Below are 20,923 nucleotides of genomic sequence, written 5' to 3' on the forward strand. Positions count from 1 at the left end.
TTATTTTACACTAAAATAAAAAAAATAAAAAGCAAAGTTATGAAGTGTCATAATGTGGTTAGTTGATTTATGGTTACATGATTACCCCTATTAAGTTTTACTCCCAAACCATTGCATTTTGAAATTGTATGTTAATTTTGGTGGGAGGGTAGGAGGGTTTGAAAGGAATTTTCTATATCCATAAATTTTATTTTTATTCCAATCATCAATCTATACATAAATTTTATATTTTTTTTTCAAATTGTAATAAAAAGTTTAGGCTAGGTGGTATTTTTTTTTTATTTAACTTTAAATAGAATTTTAATGTTTAATAGTATGAATTATTTAATTGTTTTTTTTTTGTAATATTTTATTTATATTAAGTATTAAAATGTAAAGAAAAAATAAAATATTTTAAGTTTTTTAATTAAGTAAAAAATTTATAATAAATCTTGAAAAAGTAAAAAAATAAACAACTTAAAATATAAAAATAAATCATTTTCAGCAAAAAGTTAAAAAAATAAATATCCTCTTAACTTTTAAGAAAAAAAGTGCAAGATAATATTGAAACGACTACATGATCTTAAATTAAAAAGGAATAATTAAGTTAAATATGATACCGAATACATGTTTCTTGGTAACGAAGGGGTACCCCTAAATCTCAGCCAGGTTTCCCAAGAAAATTAAAAAGGCGTTCCTAAACCACTTGATCAGTGATCGGCATCAACATCAACGGCAATAAATCGAAGGGATGAGTTTTCCTGGTCCCAACGCTGTGACCTGGTAGTTTCCTGGGTCAATCAAGCAACGACCATACAGGCATTTCCAATCAAATAATCAATATATAGGAAGCAGCGTCGCCGCTTTTGCTTTTGTTCTTCAGAAGGTGATGGGGCGGAGTACATCGGGCCTTGCTCTTTGGCTATTGCTTTTAGCGTTCGTGGGGGCGGTGATGGCCCAGGCAGACCGCGTCAATAAGTCATCTTCGGGAGGGCTGTTCTGGTCGACGGCAAAAGAGGAGGGGGATCTGATGAGGAAGTCAGAAGCCCAGGAATCCACCGTGGGTGTCAACGACAACGCCGACCTTGACGGAGGATTTTCTTCACTCGATGGAATGTTGCAGTGGGCCATAGGTAGATGGTGCTTTCTTTTTTTCTTTTTCCAATTACTCATTCCATTACTTGAAAATTGCAAATTGAATTCGTATCGCTGAATCTGCTCCTCCTTGGAGTATGCCTTTGGTGATTATTGGACAGGAATCCTTAACAATTCAAGTCAGGGGATGAAACTAGAAGAACAAAGTAAAGTGCGGGCAATATTAGGATTCTAATCTTTATACTCCACCAACGAGTCATAAGAAAATTTTTCGCTTGTTTAGGTCCCCTTTTTCTCACATGCAATTTATATTTTGAATATTAACTTCTGTTCTTTTAGCAACTCCAATTCACTTTTTCTGTATCAATATATTTTTCAAGAAATAAATTCCTTTTTCTTCTAGTAGGCAAATGAGAATTATATTAAAGGATGCCTAATAAAGAAATGGTGCGTAGTCATAATGTAGAGGAGGAAATACGCAAGGAACATGTGCCTTAGGTTAAACGTTAAGGTCCTGCCAATTAATGAATCCTACAAAGAAAAGGCCCTCAAAACTCATAAAACCCTTAAACCACAAAAACAACTATGTGAGAAATGCATCTTTCAAGCAATTATGGATCGGAATCTATGCTTGCAAAACCTTTACTTTTCTTTGACTTGGACTCCCAGATGGAATTTAACACCCAAAACTACAAGGTGTAAAAGATTTTGGGTGAAAGGAATGCCTGACATGCCTATTTTGGTGCATAATCGAACAACATGTCAGTTTTGACCATTCACCTGTTTACTTCTTCAAATCGACCAGGTGTTACCTTACAACATCTAGATTTAGGGATTTGGATAAAGGTCTATCATACTTGCATACAGTTCGACCACCAAGTATCCTTTTTAATTTCTATCCAACACCATAGAATATGACATCTCTTATAGTTGTTTTCTATGGGCTCTTGATTTTTATTTAGTAACTAGGAAACCGATATATTATAGTTTTGACTTGTTCCCATTTTTTGTGTGGTTCTCAATCTTCAGCTTTTAAGAAGCTCTATAGGTTTCAACTAGATTGATTGGACACTCTTTCTTTGTATTCATATGGACAGATGGTTCTTTTATCTTTTAGCTTTGTTTTTTTCTTTTGTATGCTCATGTACTTCTATAGCTATTTAATTGTATTGTAATAGTAAGCTTAAAGAAGGATGGAGAATCCTTTTTATAGATCTTGATAGCAAAGGTCTCCTACAAAAGAGTTGAAACTACTTGCTTTATGCTTTTTGGCTAACTCATATATAGGTCGATTGACTAACCGAGGAACCAGATGAAATGAACAATTTAGCGTAGCTATCTGTCAAACTTCCATGATCCTCTTTATAGTCACTCTTGATAGAATAATAGCAGAATCTCCTTCTACTTAGAGACTGGAGAGGCCTAAAGCTTTTGTTTGGAATAGACCCTCTAAAAGTGCTAGAACTGTAGCTGTCATTTGCAATAGACCATCTAGAAGTGCTAGAACTTTTGCCTTAGTGACTAAACCTCTCCCATAGGTTTAGAGAAGGCTCTTATCATTGGAAGTATTTTCCATCTTGTTGTCAATACATATAGCTTTTCAATCTCAATGCACCTGTCATCTTCACTCATCTATTTGTATTTCTATGGATTCTTTAATTTCTCTTTGTTTATGAGATGCCAAAATAGAGGTAATAAAAAATCGCTGCACTTAGTTGGCTTTGATGGTTAGTCTGCAATTGTATTTCCATATTTTTTGGTGTATTTTTGCTAAAGCTTTGCTTAATATATTATAATTATGAGCATTACTATTTAGCAATCATATTTCGTCTATTCTGTTTTTTTATTTTTATAAGTGATCAAATTTACTTTATTCTCAATTTGCATCTTTCATTCTTTTGCTTGTAAATTGTAATAATGAGCTGAACTTTTTTCCAAAATTTGCACTTCAAGTTTGTTCCATCAATTAAGACATTAAAAAGAAATGATGTTTGCATCACAATGAATCCCTTGGCTAGTAATGCCTTTAAGGAAATGTGCTCCATCTTGTATAAAGGAGGAGCTTGGAAATTGGGCTTTAATAGTTGGGAATTCATACAAGTGGATATTGACACTATCATTTCTTCCTTTTTTTTTTTTTTTTGGTTTTTGGTTTTTTTGGGTGGGTTAGGTGGTGGTATCAAGTTAACATACATCTTGTCCATGGGGCAATGCCACCATCATTATAAGGGAGGTCACTTTGATACCCTTCTCTATTTACAGGCTTAGGTACAAAGGGCATTTGTAGGGTTAACCTTCCTACCTAAGGAAGGATTCTCCTCCATCTCCTCTTGCATGGAGAGGAGTAACACCTCACTTTGTTATCTGTATCAACAAAGGGGTTTCTCTATTTATGGGCTTAGGTACAATTGTCCCTTTTCTAAAAGTGGTACAAGAAGCTTTTTAGTATATGATGATAAAAGCATGCATCTAAACTATGTTGTCATTTAGCAAAGGGGTATATATGCATGCTTAGCGTGTGACCTTTGGCCTAATAAAGGGTAAATTGGAGGTTTAATGAAGAGCACACGCGTGGTGGTGTAAAACTTATAAAATCATGTGAATAGAGAATTGTTCCACATACATGGTGGTAGGTGTTAGCTCCCTGACTCAGACACTGCGTTTCTAAGGGCCTCATGGACAACCACATTACACAAACGAAGGAACCCATGAAAGAGGCAAGATGAAAATGGGGGCTATGAAGGCATCATGAGTAGGCAAAGTGTTGCTGAAGGGGGTAACACTTGGGTTGGCATGAGGTGCTGCACACAACATAGCAACGTGTTGCACACAATACCCTCTCACTTGGACATTGCATCGCTAAGGGCCTCATGGGCAGGCACCTTGCATCCATGAGGGCCTTGGGAAAGAGACAACCTTAACGTGCTATGGGCACATAAACATGGCATGAGGGTGGGCACCGATGTGTGGGGTAAATCACATTAATGCATCAAAGACGTGCTAGACTTCTGCTATGGTTAAGGCAAGACACTGATGCAAGCTGATTATCATATGTAGGCTACGTTAAGGCGTATGATAAGTGACTCACATGCCTAGGGGGCTGAAGACCATATTGACATGGGTTGACTTTCAACAATGGGCTAGACATGATCTTGGATTGATTTGATTAGAGAAGGGTCTGTTTGGTTGAGTTGTAGGTGTGGTTACATGGCACTCGTTGGCCAGAGCCACCTTGGGTGGCAAGCATTGGATTAACAGAAGGAACTTTAGATACATGGTTTTATGGGCTATGAAGACGCATGAAGAGACATCTTTGGCTACAAAGGTGTGTTTAGTTGGGTGGTTCTGGCAGTTGCATCATCACCACCCCAAATTGTTGTTTGAATTCAAAATTTAAAGATGTTGCAATCTTATATAAAGGGCTTCATCATTGCAAGACAAAAGAGAGAGTTATTAGATTACAATAACACTATTGTGGGGTTGTTTGTTCTTTGACTTGCGGGAATTTTATAAGCATTGGGACACTTAAGAAAGTTTTGTAATCTTGTAATTGAGTAATACAAGTTGGGAAGGTTCCCATATTTGGTTGGTTGCCTTGTTACTTTGCTTTTGTTGTGGCTATTGGTTTAAGATTGGCTATGATTGAGACTTAGCACCACACACTTAACAAAAAAATTTGTAGTTGATTGGCTGGGTGTGACAAGTGATATCAGAGCATTATAAGAAAATGGCCAGGGGAAGTGCAACAAATCCTTGAGAGATAGGATTTCTCGGTTGGAAGAATTGTTAGGAGAATGACCAAGTGATGATGACACTATGGCGTCATGGGCAGAACACATTGTGGGAGAGATTCATGTGCAACAAAATTTGTTGGAGGCTCATGACAAATTCATTAATGACAAGGTGATTGGTTTGAAGGCAGACATCAAAGCCTTGATGGATGACTTTAAGACTACCATCCAGCCTCTTGAAGAAGACATAGCAATCCTCAAGAAGACGGTGTTGTAAGGAACTCCCTTTGGTTTTGAAGCCCATTCCATAATATGTGTTTCAAATCCAATGGGCTTCAATGGCAATTAGAATGCTAAGGAGTTGGAGAATTTTCTATGGGATATGGAGTAGTATTTTAAGGTTGCTCACATCTCAGATACAAAAAGGGTCTCCATCACTTGTATTTATCTTACTGGTGATGCCATTCTTTGGTGGCAAACTAGGGTGGAGGATGATGCAAAATCAAGAAAGCCCCAGGTCACCACCTAGGAGACTCTTAAGAAGGAATTGAAAGATTAGTTCCTCCTCACCGGTATCACATGGTTGAGGCTCACGGGGGTTGTGCAGGAATATGTCAAGGAATTCAATTCCTTGATGTTGGATATCATGAATATGTCAAAGAAAGATAAGTTATTCAATGTCATGTCTAGGTTGCAAGGATGTACTTAGACCAAACTTCAGGAGCAAGGGGGGTGTGACCTTCCTGCTGTAATGGCGACAATAGACTGCTTGGTGGACTATAAGAAAGTTTGTGCATCTAAGTTCGAGGGAATAAAGAAATCTAAGGCAAAAGGGAAAATTTCCAAGATGTCAAGTTGGAAGAAATTGAAGTTGTCCTTTGTAGCATCAAAGCAAGTTAAGAAGACCACTAAGTTAGTGTGGCTGACAACCAGAACAACAAGTTATTTTATTTGCAATGGCCCCCATTGTGCCGAAGATTGCCCAAAAAGGGAGAAGCTCTCAACCCTTGTGAATGTGGATAGCAATGGAGATTTTGACTCAAATGGGCCTTTCTGGGTCAATCTTTTTTGACTCTTAAATGTGATTCATGATGAGGCCTCTATATCCAAAAGGGGCTAATGCACTTCTAGCACATGTACGAATGGCGAATGTGTGAAAGCAGTGATGGATAGTGGGGTAACCCACAACTTTGTGGCTAGCAGGAAAGTAACAAAGCTTGGGTTAAAACTGGAAAAAGACATAAAGAGAATCGAGGTAGTGGATAGCAAAGCCTAGTGGGAAATTATAAGGGCACCTATAGCTTGCTTTGTGTGCCCTTAGATGACTTTAACCTGTTTTTGAGAATTGACTTCTTCCTTAAGGCCTTGTTAGCATTGCTCCCACACCTTGGCAGGTTGATGATATTAGAAGAGATTCAACCTTGTTTCGTACATGCTCTTAGGGGAAAGATTGATGGGAAAGACCAATTTGAAATGTTGTTTGCCATCTAAATAAAGAAAGCTCTAAGGCAGGGGCAAAACACATATGTTGCAGCCTTGATTGAGATAAAATGAGGCAAATCACTGGAAGTCCCCGATATAATGATTGAAATTCTGAAGGAATTTAGAGATGTGATGCTTGAAGAACTGCCTAAGGAGTTGCCTTGCAACCCATAGACCATAAGATCAAGATGTTGTACGAAACTAAGCCTCTTGGGCAAGTCCCGTATTGTATATCTCCTTTTGAACTACTATAACTAAGGACATAAATGAAGGAGTTGCTGGATGTAGGCTTGATCCATTCTTATAAGGGTCCCTATGGTGCTCTTGTCTTTTTGTAGATGAAGCCTTACGACATTGCGGATATGTGTTGATTATGGAGCCTTGAATAAGGTTACGATCAAGAACAAGTATTCGATCCCTTTGGCAGTAGAGCTATTTGATAGGATGGCTAGGGTGACATACTTCTCCAAACTGGACTTGAGGTTAGGATATTGGTAGGTGTGGATTGCAAAGAGGGATGAGGGGAAAACAACATGTTTAACCAGCCATGGGTCATCTGAACTCCTTGCAATGCCATTTGGGTGCCCCAACAACATTCTGCAACTTAATGATAGATGTATTATTTGAGTATCTTGACTTTTTTATTATTGTTTATCTGGATGACATTGTCATCTACATTTAAACATTGCAAGAGCATGCAAGACGGTTGAGACTAGTGTTCTAGAGACTAAGGTAACATAGGCTCTTTGTGAAGAAGGAAAAATGCGAGTTTGCATAGGGGTAAATCACCTTCTTAGGGTATAAGATTAGTGAAGGCTTGATTAAGATGGATGAAGCCAAAGTCTAGGCCATCGGGATTGGATTGCTCCTAGTAAAGTGACAAAATTAAGATCCTTCTTAGGGTTGACAAATTATTATAGAAAATTCATAAGGGGCTAATCCAAAATAGTCACCTCTTTCCAATCTATTGAAGAAGGATACCAAATGGGATTAGGGTATGAAGTGTTAAATTTTTTTTGAGAAATTGAAACGGGCTATTTCGATAGAGCAAGTGTTACATCTTCTAGACTTGGATCTCTTCTTTAAGGTCCATATAAAAGCATCAAATAGGACCTTAGGAGGGGTCTTGTTGCAAGAAGGGCATCCAGTGGCATTCAAAAGTAGGAAGCTTAATGATGCAGAGTAAATGTATTCCACCCATGAGAAGGAGATGATTGTTATTATATACTACTTGTTGTAGTGGAGACATTATCTTCTGGGGAGTATCTTTACAATGTTCATAGTAGATAATGTGGCTATCATCATCACAACTTAGAAGAAATTGAGTCCCAAGCAGGAAATGTGGTAAGAGTTGTTAGCCGACTTCAAATTTGAATGGTTGCATAGGCTAGGGAGACGCAACATAGTTGTTGATGCCTTAAATTGAAAGGATGTGATAGAATATGTGACTACACTATCATAAGAGATCTTTGACTTTAACAAAAGGATTAGGTAGGCAGACAAGCTTGATGTAGCTTATGAGAAAATGATGTAGCACGTTAGAGACAAAAGAACTATTACATACTCTCGTCAAAAAGCAATTCAAAGTTGGAGACCGTGTCAAAATAGCTTGTAGAAGGGCAAAAAGAATTTCAAAAACTGCTAGTTAATTCTATTGACATGATCCTTGATGAATTGCTTAATGAAGAGCTAACTAGGTGCAACCTACAACTAGTTCCAAATTATTCGTTGCCTAATTTACTCATCTACCTTATGAATCTTATGAAGTACACAAATTGTAGAAGAAAAGTTGACAAGTTATTTGATAAAATCTTTACTTAAGAAATATTTGGTCTCTTGCTTAGTCCTAACAAGGATAAATTATATGAGTGGTTAGTCATGAGCTTTAGATTGACAAATGCAATAAGCGCATTTATGTGAGTCATGACATGCGTTTCTATTGCCAACATTGAGGAATATACACCTCTAGTTTATACTTCAATTGTTGGTCTTGTTTGCTTGAGCATTAGTGGTCTACTTAGAAGCCCAAGGTGGGCATATTTTAATGCTAGAGATTATGAGGGAGATGATGTTCATGGTTTCTAGTTGATAAGTTGATCAAGTTGGCATGTTTATTGTAACTAATGGAAGCAGATTGTGGGGTAAGAGGTCTTGAGTTTAGGGTATTGGAATCGCAAATAGGAAACTGGAGATGATTAGTACTGTTGTTGGAACTAACAATGAGAAGCTTCTTTAAGATCCTTTGCATTTGGGATTGCAAGAAATCACTTGGATGGTGAGGGGCTTGTTGTTACTAATTAATTCATAGATGTTTTCAATTGTTTTTTAGACGTGATTGTACAGTTTGAAGATTCCTAAAGCAAGTGGGGCTTCAAGTAAGCAAGCAGGGCTTCAAGTTATTGGTACTTTTTTATTAGTAATAATGAGATATTATAAACATGCACCTAAGAAATAGCGCATTAAGGTACACATGAAGTATACAATGAGCACCAACTAAGGCCCCTAAAGGTCAAGGTTGGCTGGTGAAATGATAGAGGATAAGCTTCATCTTTGAAAGGGAAATAGCGTGGATCACTAGCTAAGGCTCCTAGATGACTGCTTAGTGATAAAGAAGGTAAAGAGTGCAGAGACAACCAAGAGGTTTGCCTAGGAGTAGCCACCCTTGAAAGAGTGCATAATAACTCATTGATCGAGCACTCTTATGTTGAAGATGAACGAGGCTAATCAATCTATTGAAGCTGTGGGAAGAAGTGGAAATGAGAATGTTGGCTGGAGTAATGTAAACATTGGTGAGAATCTAATGCCTTGAAAACCTAAGGGTTCCTTCATAAGGTTTGTCCACGGAGGGTGAGTTAGGGCCTACGCTAATGCTTAAAGGCGTAATCAATGGATAACAGGTGAATATTTCTGTACTACCCTTTGTTGGTCCAGAGGGATAGAGGAGGCTAGGTGTGCCGAAAGATGGTTATCAGTTTAAGAACGCAAGGTGATCTTACTTTTTCAGGGTAAGAAGGGGTGGAGAAAATACTTTTATCTAATGTTTAAGTACCAAGCATTATGGTGCTGAAGTAACCCATGCCATACTACCAAGAAAAGTTCGAACGACCTTTAACAAAAGGTACCTATACTCGAACCAACATAGGTGGGTGGGTAGAGAATACTTAGGGGTATGAGACAACTCTCTCTAAAGAACTTGACAAAATAGTCCCGTAACTTCTGGAGAAGGGATCCTTCCTCATGAAGAGGGTCACAGTGACTAGGGTCGGGCGATTGTTTACCAAAAACACTGGTCTACACACTTTTTTTCTATTTTTTTGTGCTTGTTCTGCATGCGCTTCGCGTGCTATTGGCACTTCCTCAACTCTAAGGCAACATAAAGAGACTTTACCATCAAGATTTCATTCCTTGAATCCATCCACATTGCCCTATCCTCTTCTCTAGATTTCATTCCTTGAATCTGTCCACATTACCCTATTCTTTTCTTTGTTCGCTATCTTTACTTGTGGTCTAACAAATATTACTCTACATTATCAAGTTCCCAATTGTTAAGATTCCTAGAAAAATAGAGATTCCAATTACCCCATTCCCCTAACTGATCCCATAAACTTGCTACCCTAGCCTCTTTTGATAAGGCTAAAACGTACAAAGATGGAAAAGAGACATACAAAGACTCCTCCCTACACCACCTATCATTCCAAAACTTCACCCTCCTCTTATTTACTACAATAAAAGATAATCTTCTATTCAAGGTATCCCAATCCTTCCTTATAGCTTTCCATAACCCAACACTATACTCACCTCTCATATCACAAGACCGCTAACCCCTTTCTTCCTTCCCATATTTTCTACTTATTACCTATCTTCAAAAAGCTACCCTTTAAAAAACAAAATGCCAACTCCACTTACACAATAACACTTTATTAAGCAAAGGACTCCTTACTTCGAAACCCCCTTTTCTTTTCTCCATGGAAACAAATAACCTTCTCACTAGATGTAGTTTTTTCTTTGAAGCCTTGACTCTCTACAGGAAATCTCTTTGAATCTTCTCAAGCCTCATTCTAACTTTTCTCAGGATGAAAAATAAAGACATGAAATAGATAGATAAACCGGCTATGTATTTCAGATCAAAATAATTTTTCCATTTTTTAAAATATATTGTCTTTTCCATGACCACAACCTCTTATGAAATTGCTTTTCCACTCCATCCCAAACCCCCACCGACTTGAAAGATGCACTCAGAGGCAACCTCAGGTAAGAAGTTAGAAGCTCGCCTACCCCACATCCCATTTCGGTTTTACAACTCCAATTTTCACCCTCCTAACTCTAATCAGCTCGCTCTTATCAAGGTTAATTTTCACACCCAATACGACTTCATACCCTAAGGGCAACTAACTTAAATGAACCATCTGCTCATGAGAAGCCTTACAAAAGACAAGGTCATCATCTGCAAACAACATATAAGATATCTATTCCCTCTCACCCCCTCTTCCTCCCCACCCTAAGACCTGATAGGTAACCACCTTCATTGCCCTTCTTTAACAAACAACTAATGGTTTTTTTTGGACGGTTTGGAAGGAAAGAAATAGGCTAGCTTTTAGGGGGGGAGTGTTAGATATCCAAAAGCTTAAGAATTCTTTTGTTTGTAGTTTGTGGAGTTGGGCTAGATTGTATATTGGTGAGGAGCGTGTGTCCCTTATAGGGTTTTTGGAATGGTTGGCGTCCAACTAAGGGGTGGTGAGCCTTGTTGTTTTTTTGGTTTTGAGAGGGGGTTGTTGCTTTGTATAACCCCTGTATACTTGTAACTTTCCGCCTCTTCATTAATATATCTTGCTTTACTTATCAAAAAAAAAAACAAACAACTAATGGTTTCCATTGCTATAACAAATATGTAGGGATAAAAGAGATCCCCTTGCCTCAATCCTCAGGAACTTTGAAAAAACCCAGAAGGGGTGCCATTGACAAGAATCAAGAAGTTTGTGGAAGAAATACACCATTTAATCCAACCTATCCATTTCTACCCAAAATTCATCTTTCCAAGAATTGCTAGTAAGAAGTTCAAGTTGTAAGTACATTATAGAAATACATATAGAAGGTTTGACAGACGTTGTACAGAGCAATGCAGTAATTGCAATTTCTGATTGTTTGGGAGCTGTTAGAGCACAAAGAAATAAGTAAGTGCTTACTTTCCAAAGAAAAAGGGTTGTGGCTGATACAAGTGCAACATGTGAGGCTAGTGGCTGGTACAAAATTGTGTGATTAGAAGCCGATGCAAAAGGTTCAGGTTTAAGATTTCTTAATGATGCAAAGAAGACAATGGGAAGGATGGAACTCAGCTATCAATTATCAACTAATCATGATGATTTATCTCCACATGTTACCACTCGTATAGCAGATTGAAGAGCAACAACTCACAATTCTCTGTTTTACATGGAAGATTTATCTTAGGAGAATTACTTATACATAATTCATTCACATGGAATGATGAAGAAAGTAAGGGTGGAAGGATCAGTTAGGATTCTACAAGATCGTGGAAAGTCACAAAGACTTGAGGTTGAGTTTCCTTTCGAGGTGGGGGGAGTTGACGGGGTTGAGCCTTTAAAGTTTAATCATGAAAAGAGAATGAAGAAACCTAAGTTGATTTAGTAAAAAAATATTTGGGTGATTTTTCTTATTTAGTTTTTTGAAATCAAATTAGTAGTAGTCAAAATTTTCCTTTTTTAGCAAAATTTTGAAAAATTTCTATTTCTATTTATTGAATAATTTTCCTTTTTTTTTAATTCCACTTTTTATGAGATATAGGAGCCCTAGAAAAAGGATTAGAGTCTTAATACATTAATCGAGTCCTACTAGAGAATAATTAGTTGGATGATACTAAAATTTTCCCAATCTTTGCTTTGATTGACGAGACTCCATCCTCTCTTCTAAGTGAGATTCCTTGAAGGTGTTTCCCTTTTTATTTTTTGTTGTTTTTGTGTTTCTTCCTTTTATTTTTATTTTTTTTCTTGTTGCTGTAACCCTAATTCCTGATTTTTTCCTTGAATCCTAAACTAGTTAAGCCTTGCCTAGCTTTTATTTTTATTATTTTTCTTTTTCTTTTTTATTTTATTTTATTGGTAAGGAGAGAGTATTATATGTATAAAACACCTTAAAAAAAGCACAACAAAGTATACACAATGTATACATTTGTCGGCACAAGAAACAGGCAATCAGAATAGAGAGAGAAGAAAACAAAAACTTGCCTAGCTTATTTGAGTAGGTAACCACATTAGGGTTGTCCCACATTAAGAGGTCCATCTGGAGAGTGCTAAAATTGGCCATCAATATTATCTTCCATATATATGGATGATGGTTTGAGCTACATGTGATTTTAGAGTCTTGCATTTCTTGTATAACTTTTTAGGGCCTCTCTGTATACTTCACATGTATTGAGGTGTATCTTTTGCATGTTGCACTTGTTTTTAGAGATTTATCTTGCCTTCAAAAATCAAGAAAGTAGATTAAGACTTCACGTTAGTAGTTGGGGAATGATTGAATGGATTCCAATTACTCATGTGAAGTGCTTTTACCTCTTATGCAATGTTTTGTTAACTGAAATAATTTGTGTGCTTCTGTTAATAACCTTTCTGTCCCTGTTGTCGATAAATCAGGTCATTCTGATCCAACAAAATTAAAGGAAACGGCACAAGATGTCCAGCGTCTCTCTCCTAACGAGCTAAAGAAGCGTCAAATGGAAATAAAGGTGAAAATTATTTACTATTTATGGCTCAGAGATTGAAACAAATAAAGCTAAGCGTAGAATAATTTGTGCTTTTTGTTCTAAGGTTTTTAAGGGGATTCCTCTTAACGTGTTACAACTTGATTGGTTAGCGGTGTGTAATCCCAATGGGTTGGTCTAACTAGAGTGACTGCTTGTTTTTACTTTGTATTTTCTTATATTTGATTCCTTGTAGTTTTGTTTTTCTTTGGAGGGAGGATTCCTCATCCTTCTCGTGTACTTCCTTTTTATCAATATATTCCTTTGTCGTTTCCTATCAAAAAAAAAAAAAAAAAAAAAAAAATTTGTGAAGCTAATAGTTGGATGTTGGTGCATGATATACATTATGAGTTCAAATCCTACAAACTCAAGTTTTTAGGAAAATTGGTTGTCCAACATGGTATTATAGCCTCTTGTTTAGTGTTCGAACTTCATCACTGCATGTTTATTTTCCCAATTTATTAATCCCACATGTAAGCCCAAAAATGGAAGGTACATGCGAGGAAGGGTGTTACACATTAAAGTGCAAGATATACATTATGGGCCCAAATCCTACAAGCTTAAGCTTTTATGAGAATTGGTTGTGCAAAATTGAACTCATGTTGATCCTTCACCAGTTTGCTCTCCTTTTTGTGCACTTACTTATCTGACTTATTTGGGGTATTAATATTTGATTCCTATAGCCTTGGATTTAATCCTATTGACATGACTTTGCAGAGTTTGATGGTAATTTTCTTTAGTTTTCTGAAAGATGTCTCATCCTTCTTTGTATCTTCTTTTTTATTTAACAAAGTGAAGCACTTTCTTTCTGATAAAAAAAATGTGGTTTTGAAGTTTTATCTCATGAGTAAAACTATCTCACCCTCCCACAAGCTATAATTTCTTTGAAATTAAAAGAATCCTTAATACGTGAACATGGATTGAAATGATATTTATCTGATGGTTTTCCATGTGAGATTGTTTTAGATTTATCCAAATCATCCATTGCATGGAGGCTTATGCTTGTGCCATTTGGTATAGATTTTATGAGAAGAAATGTTTATTCATATTATATCATGTGCATTGACGAATTGGCTGTGGAGTTAGGGTGTAGAGTGGGGGCCCTTCCTACTGTTTATTTGGGGCTGCCCCTTGGAGCCAATCACAAGGCCACGACTATGTGGGATGGGGTGGAAGAAAGAATGAGAAGAAGGCTAGCCCTTTGGAAAAGACAATATTTGTCAAAGGGCGGGAGAATTACCCTCATGAAGAGCACTTTGGCCAGTATACCTATTTATCAATTGTCTCTCTTTCGAATGCCCAAGCTAGTTGCAAAAAGGCTCGAAAAATTACAAAGGGATTTTCTTTGGGCAGGGGGAAGCTTGGAAAGAAAAATCCACTTAATCAATTGGGAGGTGGTATGCACTCAAAAGGAGAAAGGGGGTCTAGGCATTCGGAAGATTGATCTCCTGAATAAGGCCTTGTTGGGCAAATGGATTTGGAGATTTGCCTTTGAAAAAGAAATCCTTTGGAAGAAGGTGATCGGGGTGAAGTATGGCTATGAGGGTTTTGGTTGAAGAACTAATGAGGCTTGCGGAACGTTTGGAGTGGGGGTTTGGAAGGAGATCTTGAAGGAGACGAATTGGTGTTGGGATAATATAGAGTTCAAGGTGGGAGAGGGGACCAAGGTTAATTTCTGGACTGATCAGTGGTGCGGTAATGAGGCGCTGTCCCAAACTTTTCCCCAGTTGTTTGTCTTAGCGGCCCAAAGGAACGCCTCGGTCAATGAGATGTGGGATTCTAGCTTTGGCCAAGGAGGTTGGAATATAAGATTCTCTAGAAACTCTAACGATTGGGAGCTGGACGCTATAGGAGAGTTGTTTCATATGCTGAGGGACTTGAGGATTTCTTCTGAAGAGGACTCAGTGATATGGAAAGGAGGGGGTCACGGTTATTTTCGGATCAGAGATGCTTACAAGCTGCTGACAGTCCCTAGTACCATCACCTTCCCGAAAAAGAGTATTTGGGTTGACAAGGTCCCAACCAAAGTTGCTTTTTTTGCTTGGGAGACTACTTGGGAGAAAGTCCTAACTTTGGATAGGCTTCAAAGACGGGGCTGGTATCTTCCAAATCGTTGTTTTTTGTGTGGTTGTGAAGAGGAAAATGTAAATCATATTCTTTTACACTGTATAGTAGTCAAGGTTCTCTAGGAGATTGTCCTTGCCTTGTTTAGGGCTAATTGGGTGTTCCCAGAGACAGTAAAAGAGATGTTACTTAGTTGGAGGGGCCCTTTTGTGGGGAAAAAGAGGAAAAAGATTTGGAATTCCATTCCGTTGTATATTTTTTGGACAGTTTGGAAGGAAAGGAATAGATTAGCCTTCAGGGGGGGCTCCCTAGCTATACAGAAGTTGAAAAATTCTTTTGTTTGTTACTTGTGGAGTTGGGCTAGAGTGTATATGAGAGAGGAGTCCTCTTCGCTTTTAGGTTTTTTGGAATGACTTGCCGTTCCTTAAGGGGTGGTGAGTGTTTTGTTCATGTGTTTTTGCTTGTAGGCTGCTATGTATACTTCCTGTATGCTTTATGGCTTTCCGCCCCTTAATATATTTGCGCTCATTTATCAAAAAAAAAAAAAATTGGTAGCTCATTGTGCTTGCTTGAGATGTCTGACATCTATTGTGTGTTTACTCAGGAACTAATGGAGAAACTGAAAATGCCATCAGATGCTCAGTTGATGCAAATTGCAATAGCTGACTTGAATAACTCCTCCCTGCCTATGGAAGACCACCATCGTGCACTACAGGAGCTTTTGATACTCGTTGAGCCAATAGATAATGCAAATGGTATTGTACATTTTTGCATTTTTTCAAGAGCTCAAATGCAATTTTTTTTTCTTCTGTCCTTCATCAGTGTGCATGATTATTTTCTTTCAGTTTATCTTGTGAACTTGGATTATTTGAAGGAGAGATGACTATTTTTAAGTTTTTGCATAGGTTGGTTTGTGTAATTGGGAGATCTCTCAAAATTATCAATGTCTGCTCACCAATAAGCTATGACTTTAGTATTTAGGAAGCTTTCCCAAATGGGGCCGTATTAGAGATGTAATGACAATTATACATCAAAGAGCATAGTTGTAGCAGCCTATTTAGTTACTGCATAAGAAATGATGCATAAAATACAATATGCTTTTCTTATAAATTGAGATATATAGATGACTTGTTTCACATATGGAATGTATCCTGCAATAAATATGCTATTCATGATACAATATATGCATTGCACAATGATAAATCTTCCAATTTGACTATTTTTAATAGTTCTAAGAAAAATCAAATTTGAACTTAAAAGATATTTATTGTTTAATATGTACTTTGATGTTAAAAATGAAAGATAAAAAGGAAAAGAGAAGGAAATAATGATCCTATGTGGAAAGTTGAAACATTTTTAACGATTGTTGAAGACATATGTGGAAGACTGAAGCTTAAGGCTTTGGTTCCCTCCAATCTCTGGACTGAAGGAGATTTTGCTATTGTCATTTCATGGGTGTCAAAAAAGGAAAGAGGTCCATGGAAGTCTGATGAGCCAACTTCATGAAATTATCGCTAGAGATGTGGGATTCTCTTTTGCTTGGGCTCCAGGTTTAGTTAATCAATTGCTGATTATTTTGTCAAAAAAGGGGCATTGCAGTTGTTTTCTTTTGATAGGGAATTCTTAATCTCCTTCAGTTTTGTAGCTCGCTTTTTGGGCATATATTGTGTTGGGCATATATTGTGTTTTTACCTTTTTCATTTGTGTGGCCTGTTCTGCTTTTCTTTTGGAGCTGTATGGACACATTATTCTGGTTTTTATCAGATTTTGTTAGTTTTTGAAAGAATTAACAAGGGACGACATGCATGAATGATATGAATGTTGAGCTTGAAAATGCTAATATTTGAAGATCAAAGACTTTAGCAAGATATTCTTATTTTCTCTTTTGAATTTTAGTAATTTCCTGAGTTGGTTATATTTTCGGTTTTATTTAGCCAAACTCCATAGTCAATGTGAATCCATGGGTCACAAGTTTTTCTCATGTCTAATTTGATTTATATTTCAAAATGTATTCCTAATTTCAGCCACCTTGGTGTTTTCCTTTAGGCAAGTTGATTATTTCTCATGTGTTATTCCTGTTGAGAGCTTTTATCCCTTTACTAGTGGCTTCGTTCCTCTTGGGTGAGGAAGCATTGGATGACAAAAAGGTGAAGGTTTGGGGATGGAGACAACTAGGAAATAGCACATGGAATAGGATAACGAGTATCAAGGAAATCTCTGTTTGGCACCTATTAATATATGGGATATTTGGACAAAAGGACCAAAATAACTTTGAAATTGGAATAATGACCTCTTATATCCATTCTTAGGAGATATAACCCCTTTTGGACATTTTTACCCCTCTTTGTTTCACTGACAAAATGCATTTCCCACTCATTTCCCTCACATTTCTGCTGTAGAGCTCTCTCTCTCTCTCTCTGTAAGTTTCCCTCTCATTTCCTTTTTTCACTCATTTCCCTCACATTTTTTAATGTAAAACTCTCTTTCTCTCTTCCTGTGAAGTCCCTCCAGTTGAGGCCCCTGGTTCTTGCCCTTGCTTCTTCTCTTACGACTTTGTCCATCTCTTTCTCACTACTGCAACTTCCTTGATCTTTCTCACATCATGGCTTTGTTCATCTCTCTCATCACCACAACTTCATCTTTATCTCTTATTACAACAACTTCATCTTCATTTTAGCATATAACAAGGTCAAACAAACTTAAGCAACATTTTCATTTCATGTTGCATCATAATCCATTGTGGTTAGGTTTTATTTACAAAAAACTTAACTTCAAGACTTAAATGTGGTTCAAGGCTTTCATTAAAAAACCTGTTGAAAATAAAAAAATTTCAAAAAGATCCCAACACCACCAATTGAAATCCAAGGGTTTGTACCAAAAACACCAACTGAAATCCAGGGACCTAGACCCCCAAAAAAAAAAAAAAAAGGTTTAGATCCTACGTACTGGAGTTTGGATGGTGGTTCTATCGTATTGTAGGATCTGACAAGACAAAGTTGGATAAGAGATTTAGCCAAACTTTAGTTATGATCTCATCTTTGAATTTGTAGGGTTAAAATGAAACCACAAAAACCTCAACCAAGAACAAAGAGAAAGATTGAGAAATGAAAAAACTAATACTCCCTTTCTTCAAAGATTTCCATAATAGTAAATTACTATTATGCAAATCTTACATCAGCATTTTCGAAAGAGAAGAATGACTCTCTCTCCTAAAACAGAAGGATGAAATGAGGGAAAATATAAGAGAAAAATGAGTTTAAGAAGAAAGTTTTTTAGGAGAGGGGAATTTTCGTCTAGAAGGGGTTATACATCAGTATTTTCGGTCTGTTTTACAAAATTGGGGGTTATTTTACCCCTTTTAACCAAATATCCCTTAATCTATCTCCTTTTTTTCACAAAAAAATGGTTTTAGAGAGGATCCCTTTTCTAATTATTTGCATGACAAGTCTTTTCTGATTTCACAATCTTCTGAGTACTGATTATTGAGCTTGTTTGTTTTTCTTGCTGTATAAACAGCTTACATAATGAATTTTGTCTGTCAGACTTGAACAAACTTGGAGGCCTTACTGTAGTAATTCGTGAGCTTGATAATCCGGACCCAGAGATAAGGAAAACTTCTGCATGGATTCTTGGAAAAGCCAGTCAAAATAACCCAGTAGTCCAGAAGCAGGTAGGCAGAGATGTATCTTTTGTGACTATATAAATGCACCTTTAATTATGTAGTTTCATCTTTACTCTAGATTTCTTGTATTTGAACCTAGCATGTTTCTTTTGCTTCCAAGTAAGTTATGCTCATGAGATGTGATCCATAATACTTGAATATTCAGGTCCTGGAACTTGGGGCATTGCCAAAGCTAATGAAGATGGTAAATTCTAGTTTTGTGGAAGAAGCAACAAAAGCATTATATGCTGTTTCAGCCTTGATCAGAAACAATTTAGCTGCTCAGGAATTGTTTTATGCCAAAGCTGGAGATTTGATGCTTCAGGTGAAGTAACCAAGAATGAATAGAGCACTTAAAAAAGATTTATTTGGGCTGATAGTTGCAATCAATGGTTTGTCTTTTAGGACATACTGAGCAACCCAAGCATTGATATCAGACTACGCAGGAAAACAGTGTTTCTTGTGGGGGATTTAGCTGAGTGTCAACTGGAAAGTACCCATAAAGCTGAGCTACCTTTTTTTAGCAATCGCCACTTCTTAAAATCTGTGGTTGATCTGACTGCATCATCTGACCTTGATCTACAGGAGAAGGTATTTATTTTATCATAAACTTTTTTTTTTAGGGTTGTGCCCTCTGAATCTCTCTGATAGTGAATGCCCATAACCCACACATCAGTTACACACTTTGCTCATTAAAACAGATTCATGAAAGGAGGCTTGGTTTGTTTGATGGTAGGAATTCATGTTATGTTGCTCATGAGATGTATATTGCAGGCCCTCATTGCAGTTAAGAATCTCCTGCAACTCAGGACAACTGAAGCACTAGTTTTCAAGGACTACTGTGATTTGGATGGGGCATTGGAGAGGATGAGGAAGCAACTGCAGCAATTAATGGACGAGGAATATCAAAGAGATTATGTGATGGATTTAGAAAGTCTTTGCAGAGAAGTGGAGCTTGTTTTCCATAAAAAACTGGGGAAGGTAGGGACATAAATTTTCTTGGTTTCAGATTGTAATTTGATTACTCTCATTTAACTAAAACTGTAGAAGTGGCAGGTGACACATGTTCCAACATGATGACATCAATCTGGTCTTTCATTGACATAAGTAAGCAAGTCATCTGGACTATAATGTTACTATCCATGTGTGGCTCTTCATCTGTCAGGAATCTGTGCATCAAAGTTATTTTGAGGGAAGTTTTTACTCAGAGAGAAGGGTTAGGTTCTGCTTCAACTCCCAAGTTTGAACTTTAGTTGCTCAGCTTTAGCAAAAAGAAAAGAGGTTGGGCTGTGTAAGTGTTTGATGTTGAAATATGTATAATTTGAATGAGAGGGCATGGAAAGGTGGTTTAATATGATGACATCAGTTCTTTGCAATATTATCCACTATTAAGTAAGGTTAGATATTGGTTCTCAAGTTAGGTCTTGCTCATTGTTTGTTATTTCAGTTTCAGTGAAAATATGGTGTTTTTGTATGAGTGTCCTTTCTGAAAGTACTTTTTGATAGCCGAAAGGGTGCACCTCCAAAATGGAAGAAAGAAAAGAAAGGATGGGAGTCAGAAATTACTTGTGGCAAGCTAAAACTGAAGTGCATTTGCTTGGCTGGTTTTAACTTCCCTTTTATATTGCAAGTTTTTCTTACCTCAAATAAATGTCGTTCGTTAGGGTTTTAATGCTTTTGTAAGGGCTGATGTGATGTTTTTCTTGATGATGGAATGCTGTTGTTGTGGGCGTGAACGGGATTTTTCTCAATAGTACGGTAATTTAAAAAAGTTATGCTTAAATTACTGTAGTAGAAGAAGTTATTACAAATATACGGTAGTTTTTGCCACCTAGGAAAGAGGATTTGCCACTTAGGAGAGAGGAGAGAGGAGAGGAGAGAGGAGAGGTTCAGCGGATAATTTTTTTTTTAAATCAAAATCATCTTTTCAAATTTTTTTAATTTGGGAATTTTTTTATAAAAAAAATATTAAAATTTTTTTTTCCCATGGCTCGTCTTCAAGAGACGAGTTCCTTTGTGGAATTGTTTTTTTTTTTTTTTTTTTTTTTTTTTTTTTTTTTAATTTGGGAATTTTTTTTATAAAAAAAAAATTAAAAAAAAAAAATTTTCCCATGGGAACTCGTCTCTTGAAGAATATTTTTTTTTTTAATTTGGGTA

At 36.9% G+C, this 20,923-nt stretch overlaps 1 protein-coding gene across 2 annotated transcripts; it reads left to right on the forward strand.

Moving 5' to 3' along the window:
- Nucleotides 1–647: 647 nt before the first annotated feature.
- Nucleotides 648–20,248, forward strand: LOC117919359 (hsp70 nucleotide exchange factor FES1). 2 transcript variants are annotated; one of them, XM_034836543.1, is made up of 8 exons: nucleotides 648–1,112; nucleotides 12,935–13,026; nucleotides 15,710–15,860; nucleotides 18,648–18,775; nucleotides 18,933–19,091; nucleotides 19,172–19,357; nucleotides 19,541–19,747; nucleotides 19,814–20,248. In XM_034836543.1, exons 1-8 carry the CDS (start codon nucleotides 869–871, stop codon nucleotides 19,841–19,843), a joined length of 1,197 nt encoding a protein of 398 aa, XP_034692434.1. In that variant the 5' UTR covers nucleotides 648–868; the 3' UTR covers nucleotides 19,844–20,248. The 2 variants fall into 2 exon arrangements, with proteins under 2 accessions (XP_034692434.1, XP_034692441.1); XM_034836550.1 differs by having other exon boundaries at nucleotides 649–1,112; nucleotides 19,823–20,248.
- The last annotated feature ends 675 nt before the right edge of the window (nucleotides 20,249–20,923 follow it).

This window comes from Vitis riparia, chromosome 1 (assembly GCF_004353265.1).
Source record: "Vitis riparia cultivar Riparia Gloire de Montpellier isolate 1030 chromosome 1, EGFV_Vit.rip_1.0, whole genome shotgun sequence".
Classification (NCBI taxonomy): Eukaryota; Viridiplantae; Streptophyta; class Magnoliopsida; order Vitales; family Vitaceae; genus Vitis; species Vitis riparia.

Bases quoted from the DNA above. Each gene is read 5' to 3' on its own strand.
- LOC117919359 (XM_034836543.1), top strand. From the start codon at position 869: ATGGGGCGGAGTACATCGGGCCTTGCTCTTTGGCTATTGCTTTTAGCG. The intron at 18,776-18,932 runs GTAGGCAGAGAT...TTGAATATTCAG, and splicing joins ACCCAGTAGTCCAGAAGCAG to GTCCTGGAACTTGGGGCATT. The intron at 19,358-19,540 runs GTATTTATTTTA...TGTATATTGCAG, and splicing joins ACCTTGATCTACAGGAGAAG to GCCCTCATTGCAGTTAAGAA.